The sequence below is a fragment of the Micromys minutus genome (assembly GCF_963924665.1).
Source record: "Micromys minutus genome assembly, chromosome: 2".
NCBI classification, from domain to species: Eukaryota; Metazoa; Chordata; class Mammalia; order Rodentia; family Muridae; genus Micromys; species Micromys minutus.
The window spans coordinates 40,744,291-40,771,040 of NC_137971.1; the positions used below are offsets into that span (position 1 = coordinate 40,744,291).

The 26,750-nt window shown below is 42.8% G+C and overlaps 1 protein-coding gene across 3 annotated transcripts; it reads right to left on the bottom strand.

Annotated features, from left to right (window-relative positions):
• Window positions 1–26,694, bottom strand: NMRK1 (nicotinamide riboside kinase 1). 3 transcript variants are annotated; one of them, XM_080910961.1, is made up of 10 exons: window positions 26,558–26,686; window positions 22,295–22,358; window positions 19,371–19,461; window positions 19,056–19,104; window positions 11,300–11,447; window positions 11,099–11,170; window positions 10,315–10,421; window positions 7,774–7,857; window positions 7,303–7,422; window positions 1–951 (listed from the first exon to the last, which is right to left on the bottom strand). In XM_080910961.1, exons 2-10 carry the CDS (start codon window positions 22,321–22,323, stop codon window positions 944–946), a joined length of 708 nt encoding a protein of 235 aa, XP_080767087.1. In that variant the 5' UTR covers window positions 22,324–22,358; window positions 26,558–26,686; the 3' UTR covers window positions 1–943. The 3 variants fall into 3 exon arrangements, with proteins under 3 accessions (XP_080767087.1, XP_080767086.1, XP_080767088.1); XM_080910960.1 differs by lacking the exon at window positions 22,295–22,358 and having other exon boundaries at window positions 26,558–26,694; XM_080910962.1 differs by lacking the exons at window positions 7,303–7,422; window positions 22,295–22,358 and having other exon boundaries at window positions 26,558–26,694.
• Window positions 26,695–26,750: the final 56 nt, after the last annotated feature.

The window sequence follows — 26,750 nt, forward strand, 5'->3', positions numbered from 1 at the left end:
TTGAAAAGATCAGGGGCAATTATTTTTATTATTAATAAACAATCTTCATACTTGAATTAGGATTGCTCTACATGAATTCATAATTTTAATTCCCACATTGAAAGAGGCACTAAGAAATTCCCCAATTCACATCTCCTGCCTGTGCTTCTCAAAGAAAGGCCCTGGTTTTGTATATGATTGAATAAACTATATGATTCTGTACTTCAGAGTATTCATTTCAGAAAACCAAGTAAAACATACCAAAAACTTCTATGGGTGTAAAGAAAAATCTCACAGAGACACACAGTATTCAACAGATACAAGAAAACCTATGGCTATAAGCACCAAGTCTGCAGACGCTGCAGTAAACTGCTGACTCAGTCAAATGACACCATTACTTTGGGTAATGCTAATCGTTGAGGGGGGAGGGGGTGCACTGCTTTGAGACCATCTTTCAAATTATATATTATAATCAGTATGAGCAAAACAAAAACTGGAAAAAACATGCTGTGTAGTATACAAGGTTCATTTTGTAGTACGTGAGTAGATGTATACATAACTATGCATACAAACTTGCACACACAACTATACACACGAATGCAGAAACATACGCAGCACAGCACACATTGTTGGCGTAGACGGCAAGGGTTTTCCTTGTGCTGGGCAACAGTCAGGAAATGCTGGCTTTTGTTCCTATAGAGGATTTGAGCCTTTGTGTATGAACTGTGCTATGCCTCCTGCAGAGTGACATCAAGCCATTCTTGCTTTCTTGAGAGGCTCCTGCCCAATGGCATGGGCACTCACGGCTCTGTATGTTGGGGAAAGTGTGACAGAAACGAACATACAGATGAGCTGTCACTGTCCTGTAGGACACACTGCATCCCTATTAATGTTCCTCAGAACATCCTTCAAGTTCCCAAATCCATCCTGGAAAGACTCGCTGCACTCCATCAGGGTGGCGTCATCACAAACCTTAGAAATAAAGAGAAAAGTATGAGAACTGCAAATCTTACTTCACTAAGATCTTCACACCCCAAACTGCAATCCCAAGAATGTTAAGATTGCAAGGATTTCTGAGGCAAAAATTCTGCTTAGTCCACAAAGAACAACACGGAATCAAATCCTGTTGTTTTAATGAGGACTCATAATGGATGCAGGTGCTGAGAATAAGCAAATGTTCAGTGCTCAGCCACAACCAGGACATATAGAGAGAGCACTACCCTGCCTCCCAAGGCTCGGAGAACACTGTAGAAGAGCAAGCAGATGGAACCGAAGAGCCAGAATATGGGGAGGGATGTGGAACACTAGTTTTTGTACGTGAAATGGCTGTTGTACCAGTGAACTCACTGCAGCTGTGATTTCAGGCACAGTACCTGCCCATTATGGCCCCCCCCCCCCAGCACCCTAGCATGATAAGGAGGGCCTCCTGAGGTCTCACTCCTCCTGAGGAACCATTTGCAGCTAATAGCATCAGGGAGAGGGTGGTATTTCCTGCAGTGGTGCAGCCACTGGTAAGTTGTCTATGCTCTGCTAAATACTCCCTGTATATGCACACTCAACCCCAATTAAACTCCGTGTGACAGAAATGACAGCAATGACCACAGAAGTTAACAAGCAAAGTCAGCAGAGAAAACCACATGAAAGTCAGATGTCCTGGGATGAAAGGCTCCGTGGGAGTTTGAGGGTGAAGAGAGAGGGTTGTGGGTGCTGGGACTGGCCCAGTTTGTGATATATATGTATATAATCAGCAAATAATGGAGATGCCCAATGTCTTAGTGTGGTTACAGCAGCTTCTGAGTGTTATCTGGGTGTAGGAAAGATGTATTACAACCTTCAATCCATTGAGTGAATCGGAATAATAAAGGAAGCTTAGCTGAAATTTTGGAAATTCAAGGAAAAACCTGATACAGCCATTTTTTTTCCTTGCATGGTCTCTCTCTCTCTCTCTCTCTCTCTCTCTCTCTCTCTCTCTCTCTCTCTCTATATATATATATATATATATATATATATATATATATATATATATATGTATATATATATATATATGTATGTATGTATGTATGTATTCTAGTAAGTCATCAATAGCTCTTTATGACACAATTATTTATAAACACTTGTTAGTCAACACCTCTCCAAGCAGAGGCAGCTTCTAAGCTACCACACACATCCTGTTTTTATTATTGTCATGTGTTGTCAGGTGAATAAAACAAATAGTACGAACACACTCAGAGAGCTGAGACACAAACTTTCTGTCTTTACACTGGAAAAATGTTTTGTACCAATTGCAAAGAAGAGTTAACATGAAACCAAGATGGAAAAGGCAGAGGGGCTTAAACACATTGACCACTTTAGTTAAAGTTTTAGAAAAAAGACCGGAGAGTAAGAAAAAACAACACATACACCATGAAAACAGTCTCCCCCCCCCCCCCCCCAATGACCTCAAATTTTGAGTCTTCTAAATGCATCCAGATCCTCACTGTAGATTATATATCATGTCTTTGGCTATGAGGCATGTTGTTTTGTTAACCAGAGACATCAGCAAGTACAGTTTCTGAGACCAGTCATTTAATAAATTATTTGGATCTTTGGGTCTCTAGAAGTTGATGACTCCAGTCAACCTGTCTACTTTAGCAAAGATGGCCTTTGTTAATGACAAGATTTGAGAGGAAAGCCTTGGACTCATGTACAGAGAGGTCCAGAAGCTGTGCCATCCCTTTCATTGTTATCCGAGTGTAGTACTTGGCCATAATTCTGATGTCATGCTCCATGACTCTGTTCTTCAAGTCTTTCTATCCTTTTTTGCCTTCTTCTGTAGAGCTGAAAACGTCAGTTGCTGGGTCTCAGACTCTTGAAGGATAGAGGCAGCCTCTTTCACATCACCATATTGCTCTTTTATAGTTGCTAACGTTTTAGTCAGTAGAGCACACTCAATTTCAGTGTAAATCTTTCCTTCTGTAACCATCCGTAAAGTATCAATCAGTCGAAGCTTCACTGGGAGGTCTGTGATCTCCACGTAAGTGCAGCACTGCTGAACCATTTTTGCAACTGCTTGTTTTAACTGACTCCATCGTTTTGACAGAAGCATAATATTTTCATTAAGTAAGTCCCATTCTTTAGCACATTGCACATTTTCACCACTGCAACCAAGATGCGGGACATGGACACCATGTCTGAGGCAGTCGGGGTCTGCTTTTCTAGAGAGAGAAAGGTTCCTTGAAGCTGTCCTTCCTTGGCCAGCTTTGGCCACCACTCATCACTGGAAACAGCCCCTGATACATTCTTATTCAGTTTTGCCAGAGAAAAATACTTCTTCAGGTAAAATATTTAATTACTGAAGTAAGTGAAATGTCAAAATGACTGAGCTCCCTGACCAAACAAATATTGCTTCGGAGAACTTATTCCAAGGATGTAATTCAAAATGAAAACCAATAGTATGCACTATGTGGTGTGTGTGTGTGTGTGTGTGTGTGTGTGTGTGTGTGTGTGTCGGGGGTGGGGGAAAGATAGAGAGAGACAGACAAATAGAGAGAGAGAGAGAGGAAGTGAGAAAAAAAGGAGCGTGTGTGTGAATGTGTGTGTGTGCACGCGCACTCGTGAGTGTGTGTGTGTGCTTGTGTCAGGGAAAGAATCAGAGACAGATACAGAGAAAGGCACCCCCCCACACATGCATACATCCCATGTATGTTGGGCAAGCACTGCGTGCTGACTAGTTTTATGTCAACTAGACAGAAGCTAGTTACCTGAAAGGAGAAAAACCTCAATTGAGAATGACTCTATAAGGTCAGGCTGCAGGCAGTATGGCATTTCTTAGCTAGTGATTGATGGGACAGGGCCCAGCCCATTGTGGGTGGGGCCATTCCTGGGCTGGTGGTCCCAAGTTCTGGAAGTAAGCAGGTCTAGCAACCGCAATGAGCACGGCAGTGAGCTCCTGTATCCAAGTCCCTACCCTCACTTCTTTTGATGATGAACTGTTATATGTAACTATGATTGAAATAAATCCTTTCCTCTCCAAGTTGCTTCTGCTCATGGTGTTTAATTACTGTAATGGTAACACTAAGACTCCAACACACATAGATTTTTTTGGGGGGCAGGAGGTAAGTATCAATAGTAACAGCAGCAAGTATCCAAAACAATTAGTAAGTGGCTAAATACTGTCATGTGCCCTGGGGCTATTATGGCAGATAGTTACAGTAATATGGCTTGCTATGTAGAAATTATATTCCAAATTCAGTATAGGAAAATACAAGTACTGGATAATGAAAATTCCATTTTTCCATTTCTTATCTTTCTATCTGGTATCCATTCTGGGACATCTTGGTTCTAACTAAAATATCAACACTAGGTTTTAGATTTCACCCTTGTGTATAAAAAATAACTCAGCCTTTGATCTTCGAATGGTAGTGACACTTAGCCTTATTATATAATACCCTCTACAAAGCTGCGTAAAAAAGAACACCAAAGCCCAGAAATCATGACTGGATTCCAAGTGTGCTCACAGCATCTTGTAAGACAGGGATTGATGTGAACATAGTTATGATTTCTTCCCTTTTGATTTTCCATAAAATGCTTACAGTCAATGTGTTTTTATAATGAAGTGGAAGTAAAACCTTTAAAAGGATCTTGGACATTCCTGGTGTCAAGATTGCATTGTTTGTTACAGCAAAATTAGGTAATGATTACATTTTGCTTCAAGCTTTAGTTTTGAATTAGGACCACACTGCATGTACAGCTTTATATAGCCTTCCTTTTCTGGGTTATTCATGACTCTAATAATTAGATTCAATCATCTATATTTATTTAACAGATAGATAAAATCTATCAGTTTTATTACCTTGTCATGATTATGACTACATATTCTCACAATGAAGAATTTGCTGAACAGAGTTGTGCAAAGTCAAACAACCCAGAAGCATCAACATTTGACACATTAGAAAGGCCGCCCTGGCTAGCTGAGGCTCAGGGCTAAAACAGGCTATGCTGAGGATGCTTCTGGCTGGAAGAACTCGGAAAGGTACTAGATTACTATAAATAGCACGGTAACTTATCCAAGTGTAACAGAAGACTACCATAAATCTTGGGGGCAGGAAAAGTGAATCTGCTTCCAAGTCTTGTATCTTTTAGTATTTCTGTTATTATTTTACCCATTATCCAGAACAGAAACAAGATAGACTTGAAGAGAACACTTCTCATCTACTTCTAGAATCTAGAGTCTAGATGCAGGCAAGGAAGGTGTGTGTGTATGTGTATGTGTGTGTGTGTGTGTGTGTGTGTGTGTGTGTGTGTGAGAGAGAGAGAGAGAGAGAGAGAGAGAGAGAGAGAGAGAGAGAGAGACAGACAGACAGACAGACAGACACACACACACACAGAGACAGACAGACAGACAGAGAAGGTCCCATACATGGCCTGGTCCTATCCTGTGGGCATGCTGCTGCATGCCAGCTCTTCTTGGCCCTGTGGCAGATAAAAAAGGACCTGAGGTAGCATGGGGACTAATGCATCTGAGGAACAAGACTAGAGTTTCCACTGTCTTTATTGTTAGACAGATACTAAGGCCAAATTTCAATATATCATTTAGTCACTAGTAGGGAATTAGGTCTACGTCTTGGCTATTACTGAGAAGACACATACTGGTATCCAGGAACTTAAAAGCCTCCGAGGCCTCTCACTGGGGCAGGAAGAGGATCTGGTCTCTTTTAGATGAGTAGCTCTTGTTCAAAGTTATCATTTATGAAAGCTGAACAGTCCTGGGCTGCATTATGGGAAGCCCGCCTCCTTCAGAGTAACAGATGGTACAGGGGAGAAGGGAGGGATGGGGTGGTGGGGGTGGGATGGAGGACTTGGTTAGAATTACTAGTTCTATTTTTAAGAAGAAAATTTAACATGGTCCTAAAATTTCCTCAAAGGGCTTCCTGCTGGTGTGAAGGACTGACCTTGCAGTCAGCAATCGTCAGGGTCAATGGGCTGCCCAGGGGATTTGGCTGGCTAGTCAGAGAGGAACTGCTCAGAGAGACAAGGGAATTCTGACTGAGTTTTTCTCAACCTAACCCTTGCTACATGCTTTCCGTAACATTTTATCTGTGTTAGCCACCAGTCTTTTCCTTGCTCTGAGACAGGGTGTCACTCTGCAGCTGAAGTCATCTTTGAACACATGCCTCATCTAAACTTAGTGCTGTACCACAGGCATGCACCACCACCTTAGCACAGGAATCATTCTAATTGCTTCTTTACAATTTATTTTTATTACACTGGGTGTGGGTGACACATGCCTTTAATCCCAGCACCAGGGCATCAGAAGCAGGTTGGATTTCTGTGAGTTCAAGGCCAGCCTGTTCTACATAGTTCCAGGCTAGTCAAGGCTACATAGTGAGACCCTTACTTAAAAAAAAATATTTTTTTTATTTGTGTGTGTGTGTGCTCATGTGCTCATGAAAGGCATCGGATACAGATACAGAAGAGTTGTTACCAATGGCCAGAAAAAGGTGTCAGATTTCCTGGCAGTTGTAAGTAGGAAACTCAACTGTAGTCCTCGTGGAGAGCAGCAAGTGTTCTTAGCTGCTGAGTCATTTCTAGCTCCCATTTTAATTCTTATGATTCAAATGTAGCAGCAGTTAGAGCTAGAGATTTGTCCTCCCAACACAGTATTCTTTCTTTCTTCTTCTGGGTTCTTTAAACTTTTCCTGACCTGTTTTCTCCATAAAAATGGTTTAAAAACCAGGTCTCACCTGGGGGGTCTTCAACCATGATGGAGTACATGATTAAGTTCTGGCCAATCACATACCATCTCTCTGGCCATAGTAATAGTTTAGCAAGTCATGTGATCCAAGAAGTATCAATGCAAAAATCTTCCCTGGATCATTTTAGCTGAGTTAAGTTAGAAAACTATTTTTTTAAAACACTGTTGAAGGCTGCCAGGCAGTGGTGGTACATACTTGTAATCCCAGCACTTAGGTGGCAGAGGCAGGTCTATCTCTGAGTTAGAAGCCAGTACGGTCTACAGATTGAGTTCCAGGATGGCCAGAGATATACAGAGAAGTCCTGTCTTGAAAAAACAACAACCAGCACAACAAACAAACCAAACCACAAAGCTGTTGAAAGCTGGTATGCAGCCTAGTGATGCCAAGCAGAAGCATGAAGGATTTAATCCTCAGCACCACAAAACAACCCTGTATAAAATAAATCATTTTTAAGCGAGGAAGTAGGAAAAATAACGCAAGAACATGCAGATCCCGTTTATCCACTAACAGCAGGTGTGCAAAGGGAAAATATCATTTCACAATGAATGCAGACAGCCTGATTTCAAAAGAAATCCAAACTGAACTGTACCGAAGCCCTGAGGACAAAGCTCTAGCTTCTCACTCCAGTTGGGCCTAGAGTCATTGACATCTCTGGATTTTCTTTTTACTGGAGCCAGATTTAGGTGGTTTTCTACATCTTTCAGAAACACTGTATTTGCAAAACAGAAACATTGTGAAAATATTTAAGAGAATAAAGTAAAGGGGGAGTTCCAAATATACCAGAGTCAGCATTATAGGCCCATATGGTCAGTCTCCTGCTAGGAGTTTAAGTAACATTCAAACTACTAAGAGATGTAACAAAGAGAAATATTTCCAAACCTAAAGCTGTCTGACAAACAAAAGGATCAAGATCCAGCCAGGCACTGAATCTCTGACGCTGGGTTTTAAGCAAAGGATGAATGAATCCTTGTGAAATTTGTTCACACCATTCTTAGTGTGAAATCAACTGGTGTTACTATCCTCTTTCCTCCACTGCACAATGTGATAGAACAACATTTACCATTTTGCTTCTCTAACTCCTGCTTGACATCTTCATACACTTGAGAGAAGAGGTCCTCTTCAGACCTTGTTCCATCCAGGTAAACTGAAAAGTGAGAAACAGCAGTTCATACGTTGACAGGCTTAGAGTAAAGGATGCTTTGGCATCTATTTAAAACACCAATAGCTTTCATCAAAGAACCCAGGACTATGGCCTGAGGAAGGAGGGAGGGAAGGAAAGAATGAAAAGCAAAGAGAGAGGTTATGTATTGTGTATATGGCACACACTGTGTCCCTATTTCTTCTGCTTTGGAACACTCCCTCCTAGAGAGAGAAACGAGGCTCATAAGACTCCAAGGTAAATGAACCTATTTGTTTATTGAACTCCTGAGAGTTAGATTCACAATGACCCTTCCAGAGGTTGCATTAGCAGTAACAACTGCTGGGGACAGAAGACTCTCACATGCCCAGAGCAGCCAGAAGGCTATAGAGTCAGCATCAGGGATGCTACTTTTGTGAGGCATTACCATGGTGAGGTAGGCCTTTTGGTGATGCAACTGTCTCTGAGTCACCACAATCCTGTCTGTAACTCCAATAAACTCACTAAGCCAGACATGAGACAGTTTTCTTGGTTTATCCTTGGTGCCTGACACTCACACAATAGCATGTCAGGAGGCCCAGAGCAGTTCCCCAACTGGGATCATCTGTGACGCTTTAAAACTGTATCAGCCTAGACTCTACTGAGACCAGAAGATACATGTCTTTAATAAAACTCGCACGGACACGTTTGAAGAAAAAGAAGTTACCCAGGTTAAAGAAAAACGGACCTTCTATTCATAATAAAGCAAGCATAAGGGGGTCTGGAGAGAACTGACCTGTCAGGAAGTGTAAATGGCTAGCAGCGAGGGAAGGAACAGCCTTTTGTTTTGGAGAAGGCTGTGCTCTGGTATCTGTTTAGATTTTTATTCCCCAAAGACGAAAACTATGGACTGGCTGCAGTGTCTGAATTTTGTTGTGATAAAACTCTCTAACCAAAAACAGCTTGGGGAAGAAATGGTTTATTTGGCTTATTTATTTATTATGCTTCTAGATCACAAGGAAAGTCAGGACAGGAAATTAAGGTACACGCAACAGAAACTTCCATAGAGGAACGCTGCTGCTCATGGACTTGCTCTCTGGCTAGATTTCCTATACAACCCAGGCCCACCTGCTTAGGGTCACAAGCTCACAATGAACAAGTCCCTTCCATACCAATCTTTAGTCAAGTCAATCTGCCACACATGTGACCACTGGTGGATATGCTCCAGGCAGTAATTGAACTGAGCCTCCCTCAGAAGACTATTGTGAGGTTGACAGCTGACATTAACTAGGACACAGGGCAAGGACAAAGGTAGACTTGCAGTTAGATAGAGGACACCCAGGGCATAAGAGGATGTTCCTCCTCTCTAGCACAGGCATAACCCAGAAAGAGCGCTGAGAAGGACTCCGTGTCTTTTCTGCACATATCAGAACAAGGCTGTCTTTCCTGGAGGCCCACAGGCTCCCTTCCCTATGAATGAGTCCCTGTTCTGAACGAACTATGCCAGTCTGATTCCAGTCAGATTCCTCTGCCCTGTCCAAGAGACACATGCCACCATCTCTACATAGCACTCTATTCTAGGGATAGTGTCTTAGCCCAGGCCCAAGTTTTCATATTGCTTCCAAATCGGTACATTGTCTGGAAGGAACCTCAATCTTATTTCCTCCAAAACGTATATGTAGTCCTTCCTCCCATATATAACCCCTTCATGTTTTCTCCCCCAGAATAACACCTGCTGGTTCCTGGGGTGCCCATCATCTTTGCCACCTTCCTGCTCCAGTGATCTTACTGAAAAGAGTATGTGCCAACCATGACCATGTTTCAAGCTTCTCCAGAGAGCTTCCTGATTCTCTTTGGATATCCTAGTGGCATCAGAGGGCCTGGCCCTTGCCTGTATCAGTAGCAGCAGCAGCACATCCTTTCCTTATTTTTCTCTACTGCAAACACAACAGCCTCTTTCAGGTATTACACATGGCTTTCTGTTCCTAGGCCTTTTCTAAGTTCTTCCTATGGTCTAGATGATAGTCATTCCCCCAGACCTAACTCCCCCCACCTCAGCCCAGCTAAATTCATGAGTCTGGTTACAAGGAGCTTTCTCAAGGAAGTGAAGAGTCTGCCATCTACCTAATGTCAGTGCTTACCTGGGGAAAAGACTTGTTTGGAACGCTCACACTTTTAATAGCCTTCTGCCATGACATCTCAGCTGGGGAGAGCAGAGCCTGTCTGTTTTGTTTGCCTTTCATCACCCTGGGCCACTTTCAGGCTCAGACAGTTCAATGAATGATCATTTGGAATCTGACAAGCTTGACAAAAACTGCCAGTTGGAAAAGAAACCAGCAAGAACCAGTGGCAGAAGAGGGGAACCCACTGAGCACCTGGGCACCTCTTTAAAAACCCCTAAGAAATGTGTTTTCCAAGTAGTCATTTTTGTACTTTGATGTAAAAATAAGAAGCTAAGGCCTTAAAGGGGAGAAAGATACTTACCAATGTCCCAGGTGATGGAGTTCATCTCCTGCCTGTGCTTTAGGTACATGGGCCACACGTGGCCATCGAAGTACCCTGGAGGGTCTGGAGGCTCATATACTCTGGTACTGGAAAAACATACAGGATATAGGTTATGACTGACAAAGTAAATAGATCATTGGTCAAGAGAATGAAATCCTTCAGGGTTAAGTCTAAAGAGGAATTCCGATTACTTGATTTAGACTTGGTTGTAGTGAGAAAGGCAGCAACATGGATTTAGTTTCAAACCAAACCAAACCATAAGTCTGCAATTCACTATCTCATAATTATCTTTTCTCTGCTTCTTATGTGTTATAAAGGAATTATGGGATAAGTACAAGATGAAATAAGGAGGGAGCTACTGACAGGCTGGCTTACTCTCCTATCTAGCTGCTGTTCCCTGAAGTTAGAGCAGAATGTATGACTGGTTGAGGGACAAGGAACTGACAGGATGCCATCTGTCTTTCCTGTACTTTGATATGAATGAGAAGTAAAAGGCCTTAAGGGGGGAAGGTGATGGTGTTCATTTCTTACCTGTGTTTTAGGTACATGGGCCACATGTGGCCATCAAAGTACCCTGGGGGTGCTGACAGGATGACACTGGCCCTTTTTCTTAGAGAAGTTACTGTACACTACTCAATGTGAGAAACATTTATAGAAACAAGCTGACCCAGGGCTTCAGACATGTTCAATAATGGTACTTTCCTCATTTTCCCTGCATTTCACCTTTGGAATAACAATGCACAGAGATAGTTTCCAGACATACCTCCTCCTCCTCTTACATTCTTCATATGGAACGGTCAGGAAGTAGCTTCTGTTCCATATGGCGTCCAGAGGCCTACAATGACACATTCAGGTCACAAGGCTCTCCCTCCTCCTCCACACCAGGGTCCCTCCTCCTCCCACCCCCACATCCCTCCTCCACCTCCACATTCCTTCAAGTTGGTATTGCAGCAGGGAGGCTTACTTATAATTAAAGAGAAGGAAACCTTCAATAATTAAAATGGGAACCCCTTGAGCACTTTCCAAGGCTGCTGGCCCCGCAGAGCTTCCTGGGTTTTCCATCCAACAGGAAACAGCTGACATCATTTTTTCCATGTTAAGTGCTTCAAGCACTGAGGAAAACATAAAACACATGGGATTAATATAGCATTTTTTTCAGGGGAGGGGGTTAAGAGGGGCTGGCTTTTTGTAGTAAGTATCTTCAGGGCTCTGGAGCGTTTTTACTTCTCCTTCAAGGTATCTAATAATAAATACTTCAATAAACACTGATAGAGAGATATATTTAAGTGGTATGTCTAAGGCATCTTTATTGTGGAAAAACAGTGATGTACAAATATAAATCACAATGATTAGCAGGCCACTACTTCTAGCTATAATTTTTTACATTGATGTATTGACTGTGCATGTATGGAGGTTAGAGGACATCTTGAAGGATTCAGTTCTGCCCTTCTGCCATGGGGGTGCTAGGGATGGAACTCAGGTTGTGAGGCTTGGTGGTAAGTGCCTTTCCTCACTGAGTTCTTTCACCTACCCTCCAGCCTTACCTACCATAAACTCATGGCGGATTCTCACATCAACTCCTTTCCTATACTGAAAAATTAAAAATGCATGATACTGAAGCCTGCATCCAGGATTTTCCAGGTGTTAGGCAAGCACTTGACCACTGAACTATAACTCCAGTCGGATCCTTAAGATTAAAAATTAAATTAGGACTGGAGAGATGGCTTAGTGGCTAAGAGTACCTCTTCCAGAATCTCAGGTTAATCCGAGTATCCACATGGTTGTTCACAACTGCCTAGGACTCCCATTTTGGAAGACAAAATATCTATAGACACTAGATTCATTTAAAGATTAACACAATATACTGTATTTGGAAAGTAGCTACTATTTTTAATATTATATTAAAATATATTTTAATATTAAATTTAATATTTTAATATATTAAAACTTTTTTATGTTTATGGGTGTTTTGCTGGCATGTATATGCAGTGCCCACAGAGGTCAGAAGACAGCTATTGGGTCCCCTGGGACTGAAGTTACAGATAGTTGTGAGCTGCCAAGTAGGTGCGGGGAATTGAACCCCAGTCTTCTAGAAGAGCAATCAGTGGCTAGCCACTCAGCCATCTCTCTAATCCTTAATGAAACCCCTTTAAATGCTATAAGATATAAATGTCATTTCAAACCCTGAAATACGCTACCTTCTAGAACTTACAGGTATGATTCTGGAGCAGAATAACAGGGATTCAGAGCAGCCCAGCAACTTGTTAGACATGGAAATTCTCAGCCTCATTCCTGGACCACTAATCAGACCACATGACCTCACAAGTGTTTCTACTATAAAGTTGTTAGGTGTGGGCTGATTAAGAGAGATAAGACTAAGTCTGATAGCCTCATTACTAGTTTGGTACGTGTAACCTCTTCTAGGAAACCGTCATTTCCATCAGAGTTTACAAATAAATCTCCTAAGAGTATCCATGATATGGGCTTCTTTTCAACATCAGCCTGATCTATAGTCCTGCTGTTTCCCATGTTTGCAATTTGTAAGCTGTGTCTCCCCTAATTATTCCTTGATCCATTTAGTTTAGTTTGTGTGGGGATTGTTTCGATTCCTCAAACTACAGGTTCATGTCATCTCTCAACTGGAAGCCTTCACAATGGTTCGAGTCCACACTCCTCCTCCTGGCTACCACTCCATCTTTTCCTTGTTCTCCTGTTCCAAGTAATTTCCTCCATGTCTTCAAGCTACTAGTCCTTTCCTCTGGTGTTCACTGTCCCACTGAGCACACGCAGAGTCAGACAGTCTCAGTTAGTACACTTTCTTCAGTAACCAAATTTCTTCTTGATTCCTTTTAACTTTGAGACAGGATTTTTTTTCTGTGTAGTCCTGGAACTTGGTCTGTGGATCAGGCTGGCCTAAACTTGGAGATCTGCCTGCCTCTGCTTCTCGAGTGCTGGGATTAAAGGTGGCATGCTTCACCTCGCCTGGCTCTTGGCTTCTTTTATACATCTACTGTTTCCTTCTTGGGGACATTTAAACTCTTCTCCTGTCCTAAGTCTATGTACAGTAGCTTGTTGAACTGTTGAACTTTTACCTTTTCATTCATTCATTCATTCATTCATTCATTCATTCATTCATTCTTTCTTTCTTTCTTTCTTTTACAAAGCCACTTTACAATCTTTGTCAGACAACTTTTGTGGTGTTGTCACGGATATCAAGCAGAGCCAGACAGTGAACCAAACTTCCAAACTCAGGTTTGCACAGTCAGTAGATGTAAACTGGCTCCCATTTTTCTTTTTCAAGTTGATATTTTCCTGCCTCTCTGACTGACTTGGTTTTCAGCTATGTCCTGATGACATGGGGCACTGTGTATTGAGGCCCCTACTGAATCTTTGTTTTGCAGCCAGTAGCTCTGAAGTGTGTCAAGGGTTCAGAATGACATGTGTATTCAGCTTCCTTATGATACTGGGATTGGAGTGGGGAAAGGCTCATATAGGAAAAAAGCTCCATTGCTGCTACCTGAAAATAGAAGCTCGGCCTTCCACTGTGTCCTGATGACAGTGGTGACACAGTCTGGGTGAGGAAGATGGAGGGCCAGCCTACACATACCTTGTCTCACTCTGACTCTGCAACCCAGAGTTTGGAAGTTTGGTTTACTGTCTGGTTCTGCTAAATCTCCGACTGATGGTGTGGAGGCTAAGTCAATCCATATTGCTGGTGGTGGGTGATGGTCTCAGGGCGTAGCCCTCCACGGACACTACAGGCTTTCCTTTTGTGCCTAGCTAAAGTGGGACAAAAGGATGCTGTATTCTCTGCCACCGCTGTCCTGGTCCTTGGCTGTAGGCTTCTTGGTACTTCTTTGGGCCATTGATGCTGTATTCTCTGCCACTGCTGTCCTGGTCTTTGGTTGTAGGCTTCTTGATACTTCTTTGGGCCATTGGTGTTCATGTTGCATGCATTTCCAGCACCCCAAGCGGTGTCAATACAGGAGAAAGCAGAAAACACGGGGCTCTCACACCCATGCCATCCCTCAGTCAGCTGGCTGTCTTCTTGTGCAGTCCTTCTTTGTTATATTGTGTCCTGGCTAAATGAAGGCGGCCCAAATGAGAAGAGGACAGGGAGTTAAAAACGTTTTCTAAGTTTCTTAGTGATTTATCCTTTAGTCCAAGGAACCCATGTGGCCTGCTTCACACAAGGTGTTATGATTCTTAAGATTTGCTTCAAAAAAATGCATATTTCTAAAGTGGGTGAGAGTAGAGAGGAACTCTAACTGCCAAGGGACTCGTCACACACAAAGCCGGGAAGTAAACTCGCGAGCATTTATTATACTTCTCTGGCTATTATATATCTTTGAAACTTTTCATAAGAAAAATAATTTCTAGTTTCTTCCATTTATCTGCAAAACTCGAGAGGTAGCCATTTTTAATAGCTGGGTAGTACTTCATTGTGTAAATGTACCACATTTTCTGTGTCCATTCTTGCACTGGTGGAATCTGGGTCCTTTCCAGCTTCTGACCATTATAAATAAGGCTGCTATGACTCTGGTGAAACATGTTTCCTTATGTTGGAGCATCTTTGGGGTATATGATCAAGAGTAGTATAGCTGGTCCAATTTTCTGAGGAAACACCAGACTGATTTCCAGAGTGGTTGTACCAGCTTGCAATCCCACCAGCAACGGAGGAGTGTTCCTCTTTCTCCACATCCTCACCAGTATCTGCTGTCACCTGAATTTTTTATCTTGGCCATTCTGATTGGTGTGAGGTAGAATCTCAGTGTCATTTTGATTTGCATCTCCCTGATGGCCAAGGATGTTGAACATTTTTTAAGGTGCTTCTCAGGCGTTTGAGATATCTCAGTTGAGAATTCTTTTTTTTTTTTTTTTTTTAGCTCTGTACCCCATTTTTTAATTGGGTTATTTGGTTTCCTGTAGTTTAACTTCTTGAGTTCTTTGTGTATTTTGGATATTAGCCCCCCATTGGATATAGGGTTGGTAAAGATCTTTTCTCAATCTATACATTGCCACTTTGTCCTATGGATACTGTCCTTTACCTTACAGAAGCTATTCAGTTTCATGAGGTCCCATCTGTCAACTGTTGATCTTAGAGCTTGAGCCATTGGTGTTCTGTTCAGGAACATTTCCCTTGTGCCGATGTGTTCAAGGCTCTTTCCTATTTTCTCTCCTATTAGATTCAGCACATCTAGTTTTATGTGAGTTCCTTGATCCACTTGGACTTGAGCTTTGTACAAGGTGATAAAAAATGGATCAATTTGCATTCTTCTACATGCTGACCTCCAGTTAGACCAGTACCATTTGTTGAAAATGCTTTATTTTTTTTTCTCCACTGTATATTTTTGGCTTCTTTGTCAAAGATCAAGTGACCATAGGTGTGTGGGTTTACTTTTGGGTCTTCGATTCTATTCCACTGATCTACCTGTCTGACTTCATGAATTTTGCAGGCAAATGGATAGAACTAGAAAATATCACCCTGAGTGAGGTTCAAACCCAAAAGGTCATACATGATATGTAGTCACTGATAAGTGGACATTAGTGCAAAAGCTCAGGATACAGACAATACAACTCCCAGACCATATTAAAGCTTAAGAAGAAGGAAGGCCAAAATATGAATGCTTCAATCCCACTTCAAAGCGGGCAACAAAGAAATCACAGGAGTTAGAGGGGGGGAGGAACCTGGGTGGGAGGGGGAGGGAAAGGGAAAAAGGAGGGGCAGGATCAGGTAGGGTAAGAGACAGGAGAAAAGTCTTAAGGGCTAGGAGAATGAATAGAAATATGTAGCAGTGGAGGGGGTGTGAGTGGAGTTGGAGGAACCACTAGAAAGTCCCAGACACCAGGGATGCAAGAGGCTCCCAGGACCCAACGGGATGACATTAGCCAAAATAACCAACAACAGGGAAATAGAAGCAGAAGTGACTCTCCAGTAGATAGATACTGCCCCCAGTTGAAGAATAGGGTTATTCACCCATCTCAAAAATCTCTCAAAATCTTTCCTGTCTAAAGGAAACCCAGAGACAAAAAAACGGAGCAGAGCCTGAATGAAAGGCTACCTAGAGACTGCCCCACCTTGGGATCCATTCCATCTGAAGACATCAAACCCAAACACTATTGTTAATACCAAGAAGTGCTTGCAGACAGGAACCTGGTATGGCTGTCCTGAGAGGCTCTGCCAGCATCTAACTAAGACAGATGCAACTTCTTACAGCCAGCCATTAGACTGAGCCTGGGGACCCCAATAGAAGAGTTAGGGGAAGGACTGAAGGAGCTGAAGGAGATTGAAGTCCCATAGGAAGAACAATATCAACTAACCAGACCCCTCAGAGCTCCCAGGAACTAAACCACCAACAAAAGAGCACACATGAGTCTGTCCATGGCTCCTGTTATATGCATAGTAGAGGACTGCCTTATTTGACATCGATGGGAGGGGAGGTACTTGGCTTTGTGGAGGCTTGTTGTACCAGTGAAGGGGATGCTAGAAAGGTGAGGTAGGAATGGGTGGGTGGAGAGCAAGGGCAATGGAATGGGGGACTTGGGGAAGGGAGACCTGGAAGGGGGGACAACATTTGAAATGTAAATAAATAAAATAATTAATAAAAATGCTTAGTAACCAAGTGAGTGAAAAGCAAACAACAACAACAAAAAGAATTTCAAGTAGCTTCAAAAGTATTACCTCATTTTCAAATCCATGGGGCTTTCACACCTGTCCTCTATTTACAGGGCTGAGATGTACTTGCTCTGAGTAGAGCATCTCTATATTTGAATCTTCTTCTGTGTTGGGTACCTGCTCTATAGACCCTCTCGCTCAAATTGGTTAGATACTATACAGTGAGAGAATTCTTCCTGCTAGTTCTACTAGCTACAAAGTGTCCTCTTGCAAACTCACATATTTATGATATTATCTGGAAATACATGAATGAGCAGCAAGTACCTTCTGTGATATGACTGATGTCACTATAATATTTACACACACACACACACACACACACAGAGAGAGAGAGAGAGAGAGAGAGAGAGAGAGAGAGAGAGAGAATGCCATGTCAGGGGGAGGGAGAAATCCTGGAAATACAGCAAAGGCCAGGGTGTGGCAGAGACCTGACTGTCTCTTGTGGCCCTCAACGGCACCCAACCTGACCACACCTTCATCCCAGACCTCAGCTTGCAGAGCCGTGGAGGCAGCATCCTTCTGTGGCTTGAGTGGTCCAGTGTCTGTCTTTGCTAACTCAGGTTATAAACTGTCCTTTTAGTGGTAAGAGATGTTGAGTCTGCCTGGACTCAAATGTACATGGCCACATTGACAAGGAAAGTTTTTTTCTCCCCTAAGGATAGCCTCTCATGAGCTCATGGCTGGAACATTTCAAGGCATCTGAGAGACATATTTGTGTTAGTCTGTAACTCCATGCAATGTGCACTGGGCGACTGCTTTGTAGTGACCATGACCTTGGGTTGTTATGGCTATTAAGATTCCTCGTGTGCTTCAGATCTGGAGAAAAGGTGATTTCCAATTATTTGATGTGTATAGGCTGATCTGCTTGATTTTTTTGAAGCCCTTATTCACATTCTTCTAGCATTTTTTATTGAAGTATTACTTTTTTATTAGCAGCTCATGAGAACTCCCCAATGAATCCGAACATATGATGCTTTGAGACTGCTGACTTTGTTTTTCATTCTTTCTTGATAAAATGTTCTCTAATTTTTAGAATAAAGGAAGAGAAGGGACGATGAATTGAGGTTGAAACTTGACATAGAACAGCAAGGAACGGACTTGGTTTGAAACTTTGTAAGAACTGGTGCACAGCATTGAATCCTCAGACCCTCAAAGTTAAAGATAAAGAACATGACATTTTAGGAGAGTCTCCTCTGTTGCTCTGCACACATACTAAGGACAGCTGTTACCTATAAAAGAGCAGGAACACAATCTCTATTATGCTACAGGAAAAGAAATGCTTTCTGGGTAAATTTAATTCTTTGGCTTCCAAACAGAATTAGCCTGGGTCAAGAGAATGAAGTGAGTCTATAATACATTTCAAGATTTTCTAAGTAGTAAAACAAACAAATAAACATGCTTCTAGGGGCTTGGCTATCAGAAATGGAAGCCAGACTTATAAAAGCTTAGTTTGCTCTAGATGAAATGTTCTGGTGGGTGAGGGTCAAAATATTCAGCATGGCTAGCCACATATGTCCCAGTCAGGGATAGACACAGGGATGGCAAACTTACTGTGCCCTAGCTTCTGGAAAATGCCCATCATTCCAGTTTGAGTTTGAAATATAAAATTGTGGGGAACTTTCTATTTACTTAAATAATTGAACAGAGACCAAAAATCTACAGAGGCAGGCTTAAAGGATAAAGTAGCCTTTAAACATCCAGAACTTAAATTATCTCTGTGTGTGTGAGAGTTTGTGCATGTGTGCACGTGTGTGTGGTGTGTGTGTGTGTGCGGGCACACATGTATGATGTGTGTGTGCATTGCCACAGCATACATGTAGAGACCAGAGGGTAACTTTGTGGAATCAGTGTCTCCTTCCACCTTTCCAAAGGTTCTAGAAAATGAAACTCAGGTCTTCAGGCTTGCGTGACAAGTGCTTTTATCCATGGGGCCTTCTTGCTCTCCCTATTTAAACATTTATCATTATGTTAATAGAGAAGTTGCTTGGATTTGAAAAAGAAAATGACTATAGCCTCATAATATTCAACATGGGACTATACTTACCATCATACTGCAGAAATCCATTCTCATCTATGTCTATCTCAGACTCCGGCTGGAAAAAATAAAAAAAAATCCACCAAAACAATATGGAGGACAGGAATGATGCAATTATTCAATTAAAAAGATAAGCCTTTAATAAATGTTTTGGAAAATGAGGAACAAGATCAAAGGTGGTCACTGACAGATGGTGCCATCTAGTGGACACGTAACACTATGGCACCAAGTTTATTCGCAAAAAGCTTTCGGCTGTAATTTAATTAACTTTGTCCTTAAACCTTTGTTTGTGTTCAATAATAGTCTAAGAAGCTTTATAGATACCTTGAAGAAGTCATCCTGAGATATTATGCTGCAATTGGGAAGATGCTTCTGCAAGTTCTTAGCCAATGTTGTCTTTCCTCCATTTGTCACTCTGAGCCAAGAGAAATCATGAGGTCCAAGAAGACATCAGGGAAAAATGGAACATTCTTAAACTATATTTCAAAGGCATATTTAAAACAATATTTACTGCTTATGGGAAAAGCTCATTTCCACAGATCATGTTCTGTTTTGCAGGTAAAATCACAGGTTTGAGAGATACCCTGTTTTCACGGTAAGAGAAGGACGGAGAGGCAAAAGACAGGTAAGTGGACTGGATAGTACACCTTCAAACCACAGAAACTGCCAGGAATCCCCCTCCCCCAGGGACCAGCCACATGAGGGTATGGTATAGAATAGAGTTTATTCAGGTCATAGAGGGAGTTAAGAGGGTAGTAGAGGTGGGGGGAGAGTAGAGAAGTAGAGGCCAGCCAGGAGAGCATGTAGAGAGAGGGGGAGGAAGGGAATGGGGAGAGGAGAGGCAGGGAAGGACAGCAAGAGAGAGTAAGAGTGTAAGAGGGCAAGAGAGAGTGAGGAGGGGCAAGCAGACCCTTTTATAGTGCCAGGTAACTGTGGGGTGGGGTATACCTGGCTGTTGCCAGGTAACTGTGGGGTGGGGTATATCTGGCTGTTGCCAGGTAACTGTGGGTGGAGCATACCTGGCTCTTGCCAGGTAACTATGGGGTAGGGTTTACAGAATCCCAACAATTACACTGCCATGATGCCAAGATTTGCCTGCAAAGACTTCATGGCTATATATCAATAAGTTGATTTTGTTTGAATTCCTGTGTTTTATTTTGTGCATTGAAAGTCACCTTGAACAGAGACCCAAGATTTCACCACACACCAAATGTACATAGCATAAAAGTCATGACTGTACATCTGTTGGCAAGAAGCTGTGATTAGTTCTGGCTGAGATCAACGCCACGATGTTTATTATCTAGAGAGGGATACATTCATCAAAAGCACTTGTTGTGAGGCAGGTGGCTTTAATTATAGTACTCAGGAGCCAGAGGCAGGTGGATCTTTTGTGAGTTCTAAGCCATCCTGGTCTTCTAGGCCAGCAAGGGCTACATATTAAGACCCTGCCTATGTTTAAAACAGACAGAATTACAAACTACCAAAACGAGCCATCCTGCCAAACAATAAAAACAACAAACACTCCAAAATGCTTATTGTATATAAACTATCATGTAAACACAGTATTATATCTGTGAAGTAGAAGATATTCATTAATAAGATTGTCCATTTCACCTTACAATACACATATAGGCTGTTACTCTATACACTAAGAACCTTCTATAACAAAAATGTGACCTTTTCTTCTTTAAGAAAAATGTCTATAGACCATGCCAGAAGTTTATAATCAAGAGGCCAACCTTTTGTTTAAAAGGGCACAACTTTATTATGGACTGAGCAATCTGGCAAGAAAATGTGTCATTTCTTACACTTATTCTCTAAGATCATGTAATTGAATCAGCAATAAGTTGAGCCCTTCCCATTGGCTGAGCAGAAGGCAGAGAGAGGGAAGCACTCTTCGTAGCAGGGAACGTACTCCCTGGGAGAAAATTTTATCACAGAGCATGGAGCCTGCAATGCAGCCATCCCAGGGCTCAGTAAACACCTCAGGATCCAGTCCCTTTCCTTCAGCAAGCTCATAACCTCCCTCCCACAAGCTCTCCCTGCTCCAGGGAAGAGCTCAAGAACTTGACTCTAGGATCTGAGGAAGAGATCAGTGAGCAGCTACACAAGGCATTTCCCTTCCTTGTCTACCAGTAAATGTATAGCATTCCTCTTTTTTTTTTTTTTTTTAAACATGAAGCTAAAAACAGTATTTATAGTTAATCAAACAAGAAGAGAATACTTCTGGAACAGGGGGATATTAATAGCCCCATTTCCCTGGTGAGGAAAGAAAGGCTCAGAAGACTGCTTACTGCTGGAGTGGAAAACACGGTGCAACTCTAGTAGGGGTCTTTTTTCACAAGGATTAATCAGATAGATGTGTGTAGGAAGGTTAGATGACTGACTGAGCAGTGATGGCCTACTATGGGAGGGTGGCACTGAGTGTGACAGGAAGGGCAGGACAAGGGTGGTCCTGCAGAGTGACAAACACAGCCTTGGCTCTGGACAATGAGGCCACACTGTGATGCTCAACTTACTCTTCATTTGCTTTGCATCCTTTTTTATTTTTATTTTTTTTTCATTGCCTGATGCTGGGGTTAGAACCCAGGACCTTCCATATGTAGGCAAATGCTCTGCTACCCAACTATACCCACACCCGTTTGAGTCCTAACTGAGTCCTGTATTACACAACTGAGCATCTCCTCAAACTACATTTTTAGTATCTCAAAAGTTTTGTCAGTAAGACACACTGGAAGAATGGCAGGCCCAATCTGGTAGCAAGGCAAACAGTATCTTTCCGATAGCTGTCTGATGTCACATTTGCACATCAGTCAGGTGACCACACAATTTAGAATGCTTGTGACAGTGGGATATGTAGACTCTATCACACCAGAGAGACACAAACCAGCCTAGCCAAACAGCATACCTGGTTACCCTATGGGTAGAGAAAGAGGACCTGACATAAGGAAGTCTGTAGAAAACAGAAGGGAGTGATTGTTTTTTCTTACACCATGCCAGAACACCCACATAAGAAACAATAATCATCCTCCCCCAAAGGAGCGACCAACCAGGCCTCATCTCCAGTGTCAGGTCCAGACAGCAAATGGAAGTACTGCGGACCCTACCTTTGCCTTCCCTGGGAAACCTTGGCCCTTCTCACTGGCAGCACTCTGGGACTCCCCACAGTTTTCCCTACCATGTCCACTTGAAAAACCATCCAGACATCTGGAGCATTTCTCCCAGCTGTTTACAGAGGACTCACTCACCCACCAATTCCAATGACAAATGTCTTCATAATTGGCTTTGGAAATCACACCTTCCTAATATTTCCTAAAATACATAAAAATAAAAGGAAATCAGTATCTTTCTTTGTCTAGAGTTAGTCCTGAAAAGCAGTAACTGTTTATAGGGTGGGCGGAGATTGGCATTGGTGGTCTCAGCCCTATGTTAGCCACACTGCCTGGCTTGCTGCTGTCAATAGCTGATGTTTTCTTAGAGTCTGTAAACTAATGTCACACCTGTGTGACCCACTTCCTCGGGTCACCTTGTGATAGGAATTCGTAGTTATCACCTTGACTACATCTAGAATGAACTAAAACTGAAGGAGCTGAGTACTCCTTTGAGGGACGTTTTAATCATTTGAAGTGGGAAGACCCACTTTTAATCTGGATCTTCTGAGGTGGGAAAATAATACCTTATGTTGGCAGCCTATATCATGACCATGGAAGAAGAAGCTTGCTCTCTTTGCCTGCTTGCTCTCACTCCTGCTAGCAAGTCCTTTCCATCACTGGCATTAGAATCTACTTTTTTGGGATTCTAGCATATACTGAAGACCAGAGAAGACATCTAGCCTCATGGACTTAGCAACTACTGAATTCTTGGACATATCATTCATGGTCAGCTATTGCTGGACTAACTGTACCACATCCTGGAAGCCACTTGTCTTAGTTAGGGTTTTACTGCTGTGAGCGGATACCATGACCATGACAAGTCTTATAAAGGACAACATATATTTGGGGCTGGCTTACAGGTTCAGTGGTGCAGTCCATTATCATCAAGGTGGAAGCAGGGTAGCATCTAGTTGGGTATGGTGCAGGAGGAACTTAGAAACTTACAGTTCTACGTCTTCATCTGAAGGCTGTTAGTGGAAGACTCATTCCAAGGAGCTAGTAGTAGCGTCTTAAAGCCCACACCCACGCACAGTGACACACCTACTCCAACAAGACCCACCACCAAATAGTGCCACTCTTTGGGCCAAGCATATACAAACCATCATACCACTCTAAAAAACTCTCTTGTGTGTGTGTGTGTGTGTCTGTTCTGTGCCTTTAGAGAGCCATGACTAATAATTATCCCTTTATATGTCCTTCCTACTTTCCTAGTAAAAAAAAAGGTACAGCTGTCAGTGGAAACGACAAACAGAAGCCAGTCTGTCTCTCATTCTCTTCTCTTCTCTACCCCCTCCCCTCCTTTCTCTCCCACCTTCTCTCTCTCTCCCCCCTCCCCTTCCCTCTCTGTAAGGCTTACACTTGTACAGTATAAACTCTCAAGCTCTACAGAAGTGCAAATGGTCCAGACTGGAATGATGTATCCTTCTCTAGAAAGCCAGACAGGAAACTAGATCAATTACATGAACAGCATCCTATCAGCAGGACAGGCTATCAATCTCTGATGGATAATCCATGTCATTCCTATTGATGTATTACTGAAGGGCTATGCATTTGCTGTGTACTGTTAATGGGAAATACTGGTCCCCTTCTTACTTGACACATCTGTGCACACACATCAGGATACTGCCTCAGTTACATAGGATGAAGTAATGCCTGTGGCTGTGATACTAGAAAGACTTGAAGGGTTTGTCTGTGTGGGATCTCTAGCAATTCAGAGAGGAAAGATGAGGTAGAAGAACCTTATTATAACATCCTTTGGGTAACGAGTGGAAACTCCCATAGCCAAATACAAGAAAATGGGAGGCTGTGTTTTTTCTCTTAAATCAAAGCAGCACCTGCCCCACCCACACCCCACATCAGCATGATGACCTGAGTTACTTGCTGCTGCTACTACTACTACTAGAGTTACTTCATGACCTGAGTTCAGTCTCCAGAACTGGCATGGAAGGAGAGAACGGAATCTTCTCAGCTGTCCTCTGACCTCTGCACACGTGCATGGCATCCATGTGTCCACATATACACTAAATAAGTGAGAAGTTTTAAAATTCAAGCACCCCAGGTCTACACTAGTTAGCAATCTGGAACTGTCCAAAGAAGTGTTTGGGTGAATTCTGGACCTGTCTCACCAGGAACCAGCAGGTGATATGAGAAAGGTGGAGAACTGGGCCATGTAGAAACAAGGCTGGGGGACAGGCTGAGTGGTCAGTGAAGCAGCCTACCAATTCCTGAAGTTGTCCATTTCAAAAACTGTGTTGGATACACAAAGCAATTCACCCCAGGTTCAGCCAAGTTCCACATCATTCTATTGCATTTTATGTTAGAGCCTCATTTAAAAACCAACAAATTGCAACCAAGAGTTGCCATGCTTCATGTATGTGCCGGAGGCCTTTGCTTCATTGTTTGTTTTAGAGGCCTTCCATGTGGCTCGGTCTGTCCTTAAAGGCTCCGTGCAGTGGAAGATAAACAGGTGTGTGTCTGGACACTTGGCCTTGCAGCGGAGTAGGTTGCGACGAACATGCAAACCGGAGCAGAGATAAACTGTACATCTTATGGTGTCTCCGGATAGGCAACCTTTAGAACTTTTCAGTCCATCAGGGTATCATGTCACCCTGAATCCTGTGTGATATTTATGCAGTGTTTCCTCAGCAGCTAGACATTTGCACAGAGAGGGAGAACAAGCTGGGGGAGGAGCAAACCTTAAATGACTCATTTGTATTTTTTCAAATGTATTTATTATTATTATGTATTAATATCATGTATATGTGGAGACAGAATCTCACTATGTCACCCAGGTTGGTCAGGAACTTGTCACACAGCCAAGGCTGCTTCTGTGGCAAAGCCACCTCTCTTAGTACTGGGAGCATGGGCAAACATTACCAAGACTGGCTCATACACAGAATTTGTAAAGATATCTTTTTTTTTTTTAAACTTATTTTATGTGAGTACACTGTAGCTGTCTTCAGACACACCAGAAGAGGGCATCAGATCCCATTATAGATGGTTGTGAGCCACCATGTGGTTGCTGGGAATTGAACTCATGACCTCTGGAAGATCAGTCAGTGTTCTTAACCACTGAGCCATCTTTCCAGCCCCCTAAAAATATCTTTAATCTCAGTGAAATGTTGAATCTTCTTCCTAGTTGGCTTGCGTTTATCCTTGATCTAGTCTTCGTCTGAACACAGCTCACTTGGAATTCTAAAGCACAGAATGATTCCCAGGGGCAGGTGAAGAGTCAGCAGGCTGGAAGGAAACAAACCCCACCACCCAATCTGAGGGATGACGAGAGCAAACACATGTGCTCTTCAGATGAATTCAAGGCCCATGTTTTCAGGACTTCTGTGTGGTTCATTCTACAGTTACTTGGATACTAGCCCATGAACAGGACTAATTTCAACTCTGATCCCTTTTGGTAGGCAGAAATCCCCCACAGGTAGAGTTCCTGGTAAGCAAGGCCTGCAGGCATAGCCATCACACAAAGTTCCTGGTAACCTTTTCCCCTTGAAGTTTCACTCATTTTTTTTTTTTAAACTAACCTTCAATAGACACATTGACATTCCTTTTAATGGAGGTTCTTTTATAAAGTTGCTTTATTACATTTATATTTATGTTGTGTGTATGTGTGTGGGCAGGTGTATGCCATGGTTCACCAGCGAACACGTGTACAGGTCTACTTGTGGGGTTCCCTTTCCATCGTGTGGGTGCTAGAGATTGAACTTTGGTCAACAGGTTTGGCAGCCAGGGCAGTTGGACCATTGTGCTGACCCTGTAGTTTCTTACATAACCGGTATTTTCACTTTTATCTCCCCTAATACACAATACTGACTGTACCATTGCCAGTTTACTCACGTGTGAACATAAACTCTCATGCGACGAGCTGTTAGGTAAGGATGGGGCAACTTGTGTAAAGTGCCTGCCAGTAGTATAGTTTTGGCTTTGTGGACAACTATTCAACTCAGAAGTTGTAATGAGAAAGAGGCCACAGTCAATGCATAAGGAAATGAGCACGGAAATCTAAGTTTCCCCTAACTTTTCACATGCGACAAAATACTATGCTTTTGTCTCAGCGATTTAAAACGTCAAAAGCATTCTTAAGAAGTCTTTATAAAGCCTGGTAGCAAGTGGGTTGAAGTTTGCCAACCAGATGCTGCAGAAAAGACCGTCGTGTCCCGTGGGGGATCAAGACCCCAATTCTGCCAGCAAATGTGTGGTCTCCTACAGCTAGAGGTGGTTAGCTGCTTTTTAGGAACTTCAGTTCCATCGCGGTTTCCCTAGGCACAATCAGGTTCCGGGTACAGCATAGGAGACTCTGGACGGTTCCCAGGCCTCGGCGCGTGTACGCAGCGAGCAGTGAGTACTCACCGAAGCGGTTTTGAATCCTCCCCAGCAGGGCCACAGAGCAGGCTGCAAGTGGGTTTCAAGCACCCCACAGCCCGCTGCTCACCTGGGCAGGGAAGCCCACTGTGGGCTTTCATAGCCTCTCATAAGCAGGGCCGGGGGCGTGGCTACCTCAAGGCTCCTCCCCCAAGCGATGGGCGGGGCTCCAGCTCTCCGG

Bases quoted from the DNA above. Each gene is read 5' to 3' on its own strand.
- NMRK1 (XM_080910960.1), bottom strand. From the start codon at position 26,670: ATGAAAGCCCACAGTGGGCTTCCCTGCCCAGGTGAGCAGCGGGCTGTG. The intron at 19,462-26,557 runs GTGAGTACTCAC...CTCTTGGCTCAG, and splicing joins GAGGATTCAAAACCGCTTCG to AGTGACAAATGGAGGAAAGA. The intron at 10,422-11,098 runs GTATGTCTGGAA...ATGTTTTTCCAG, and splicing joins GAATGTAAGAGGAGGAGGAG to TACCAGAGTATATGAGCCTC.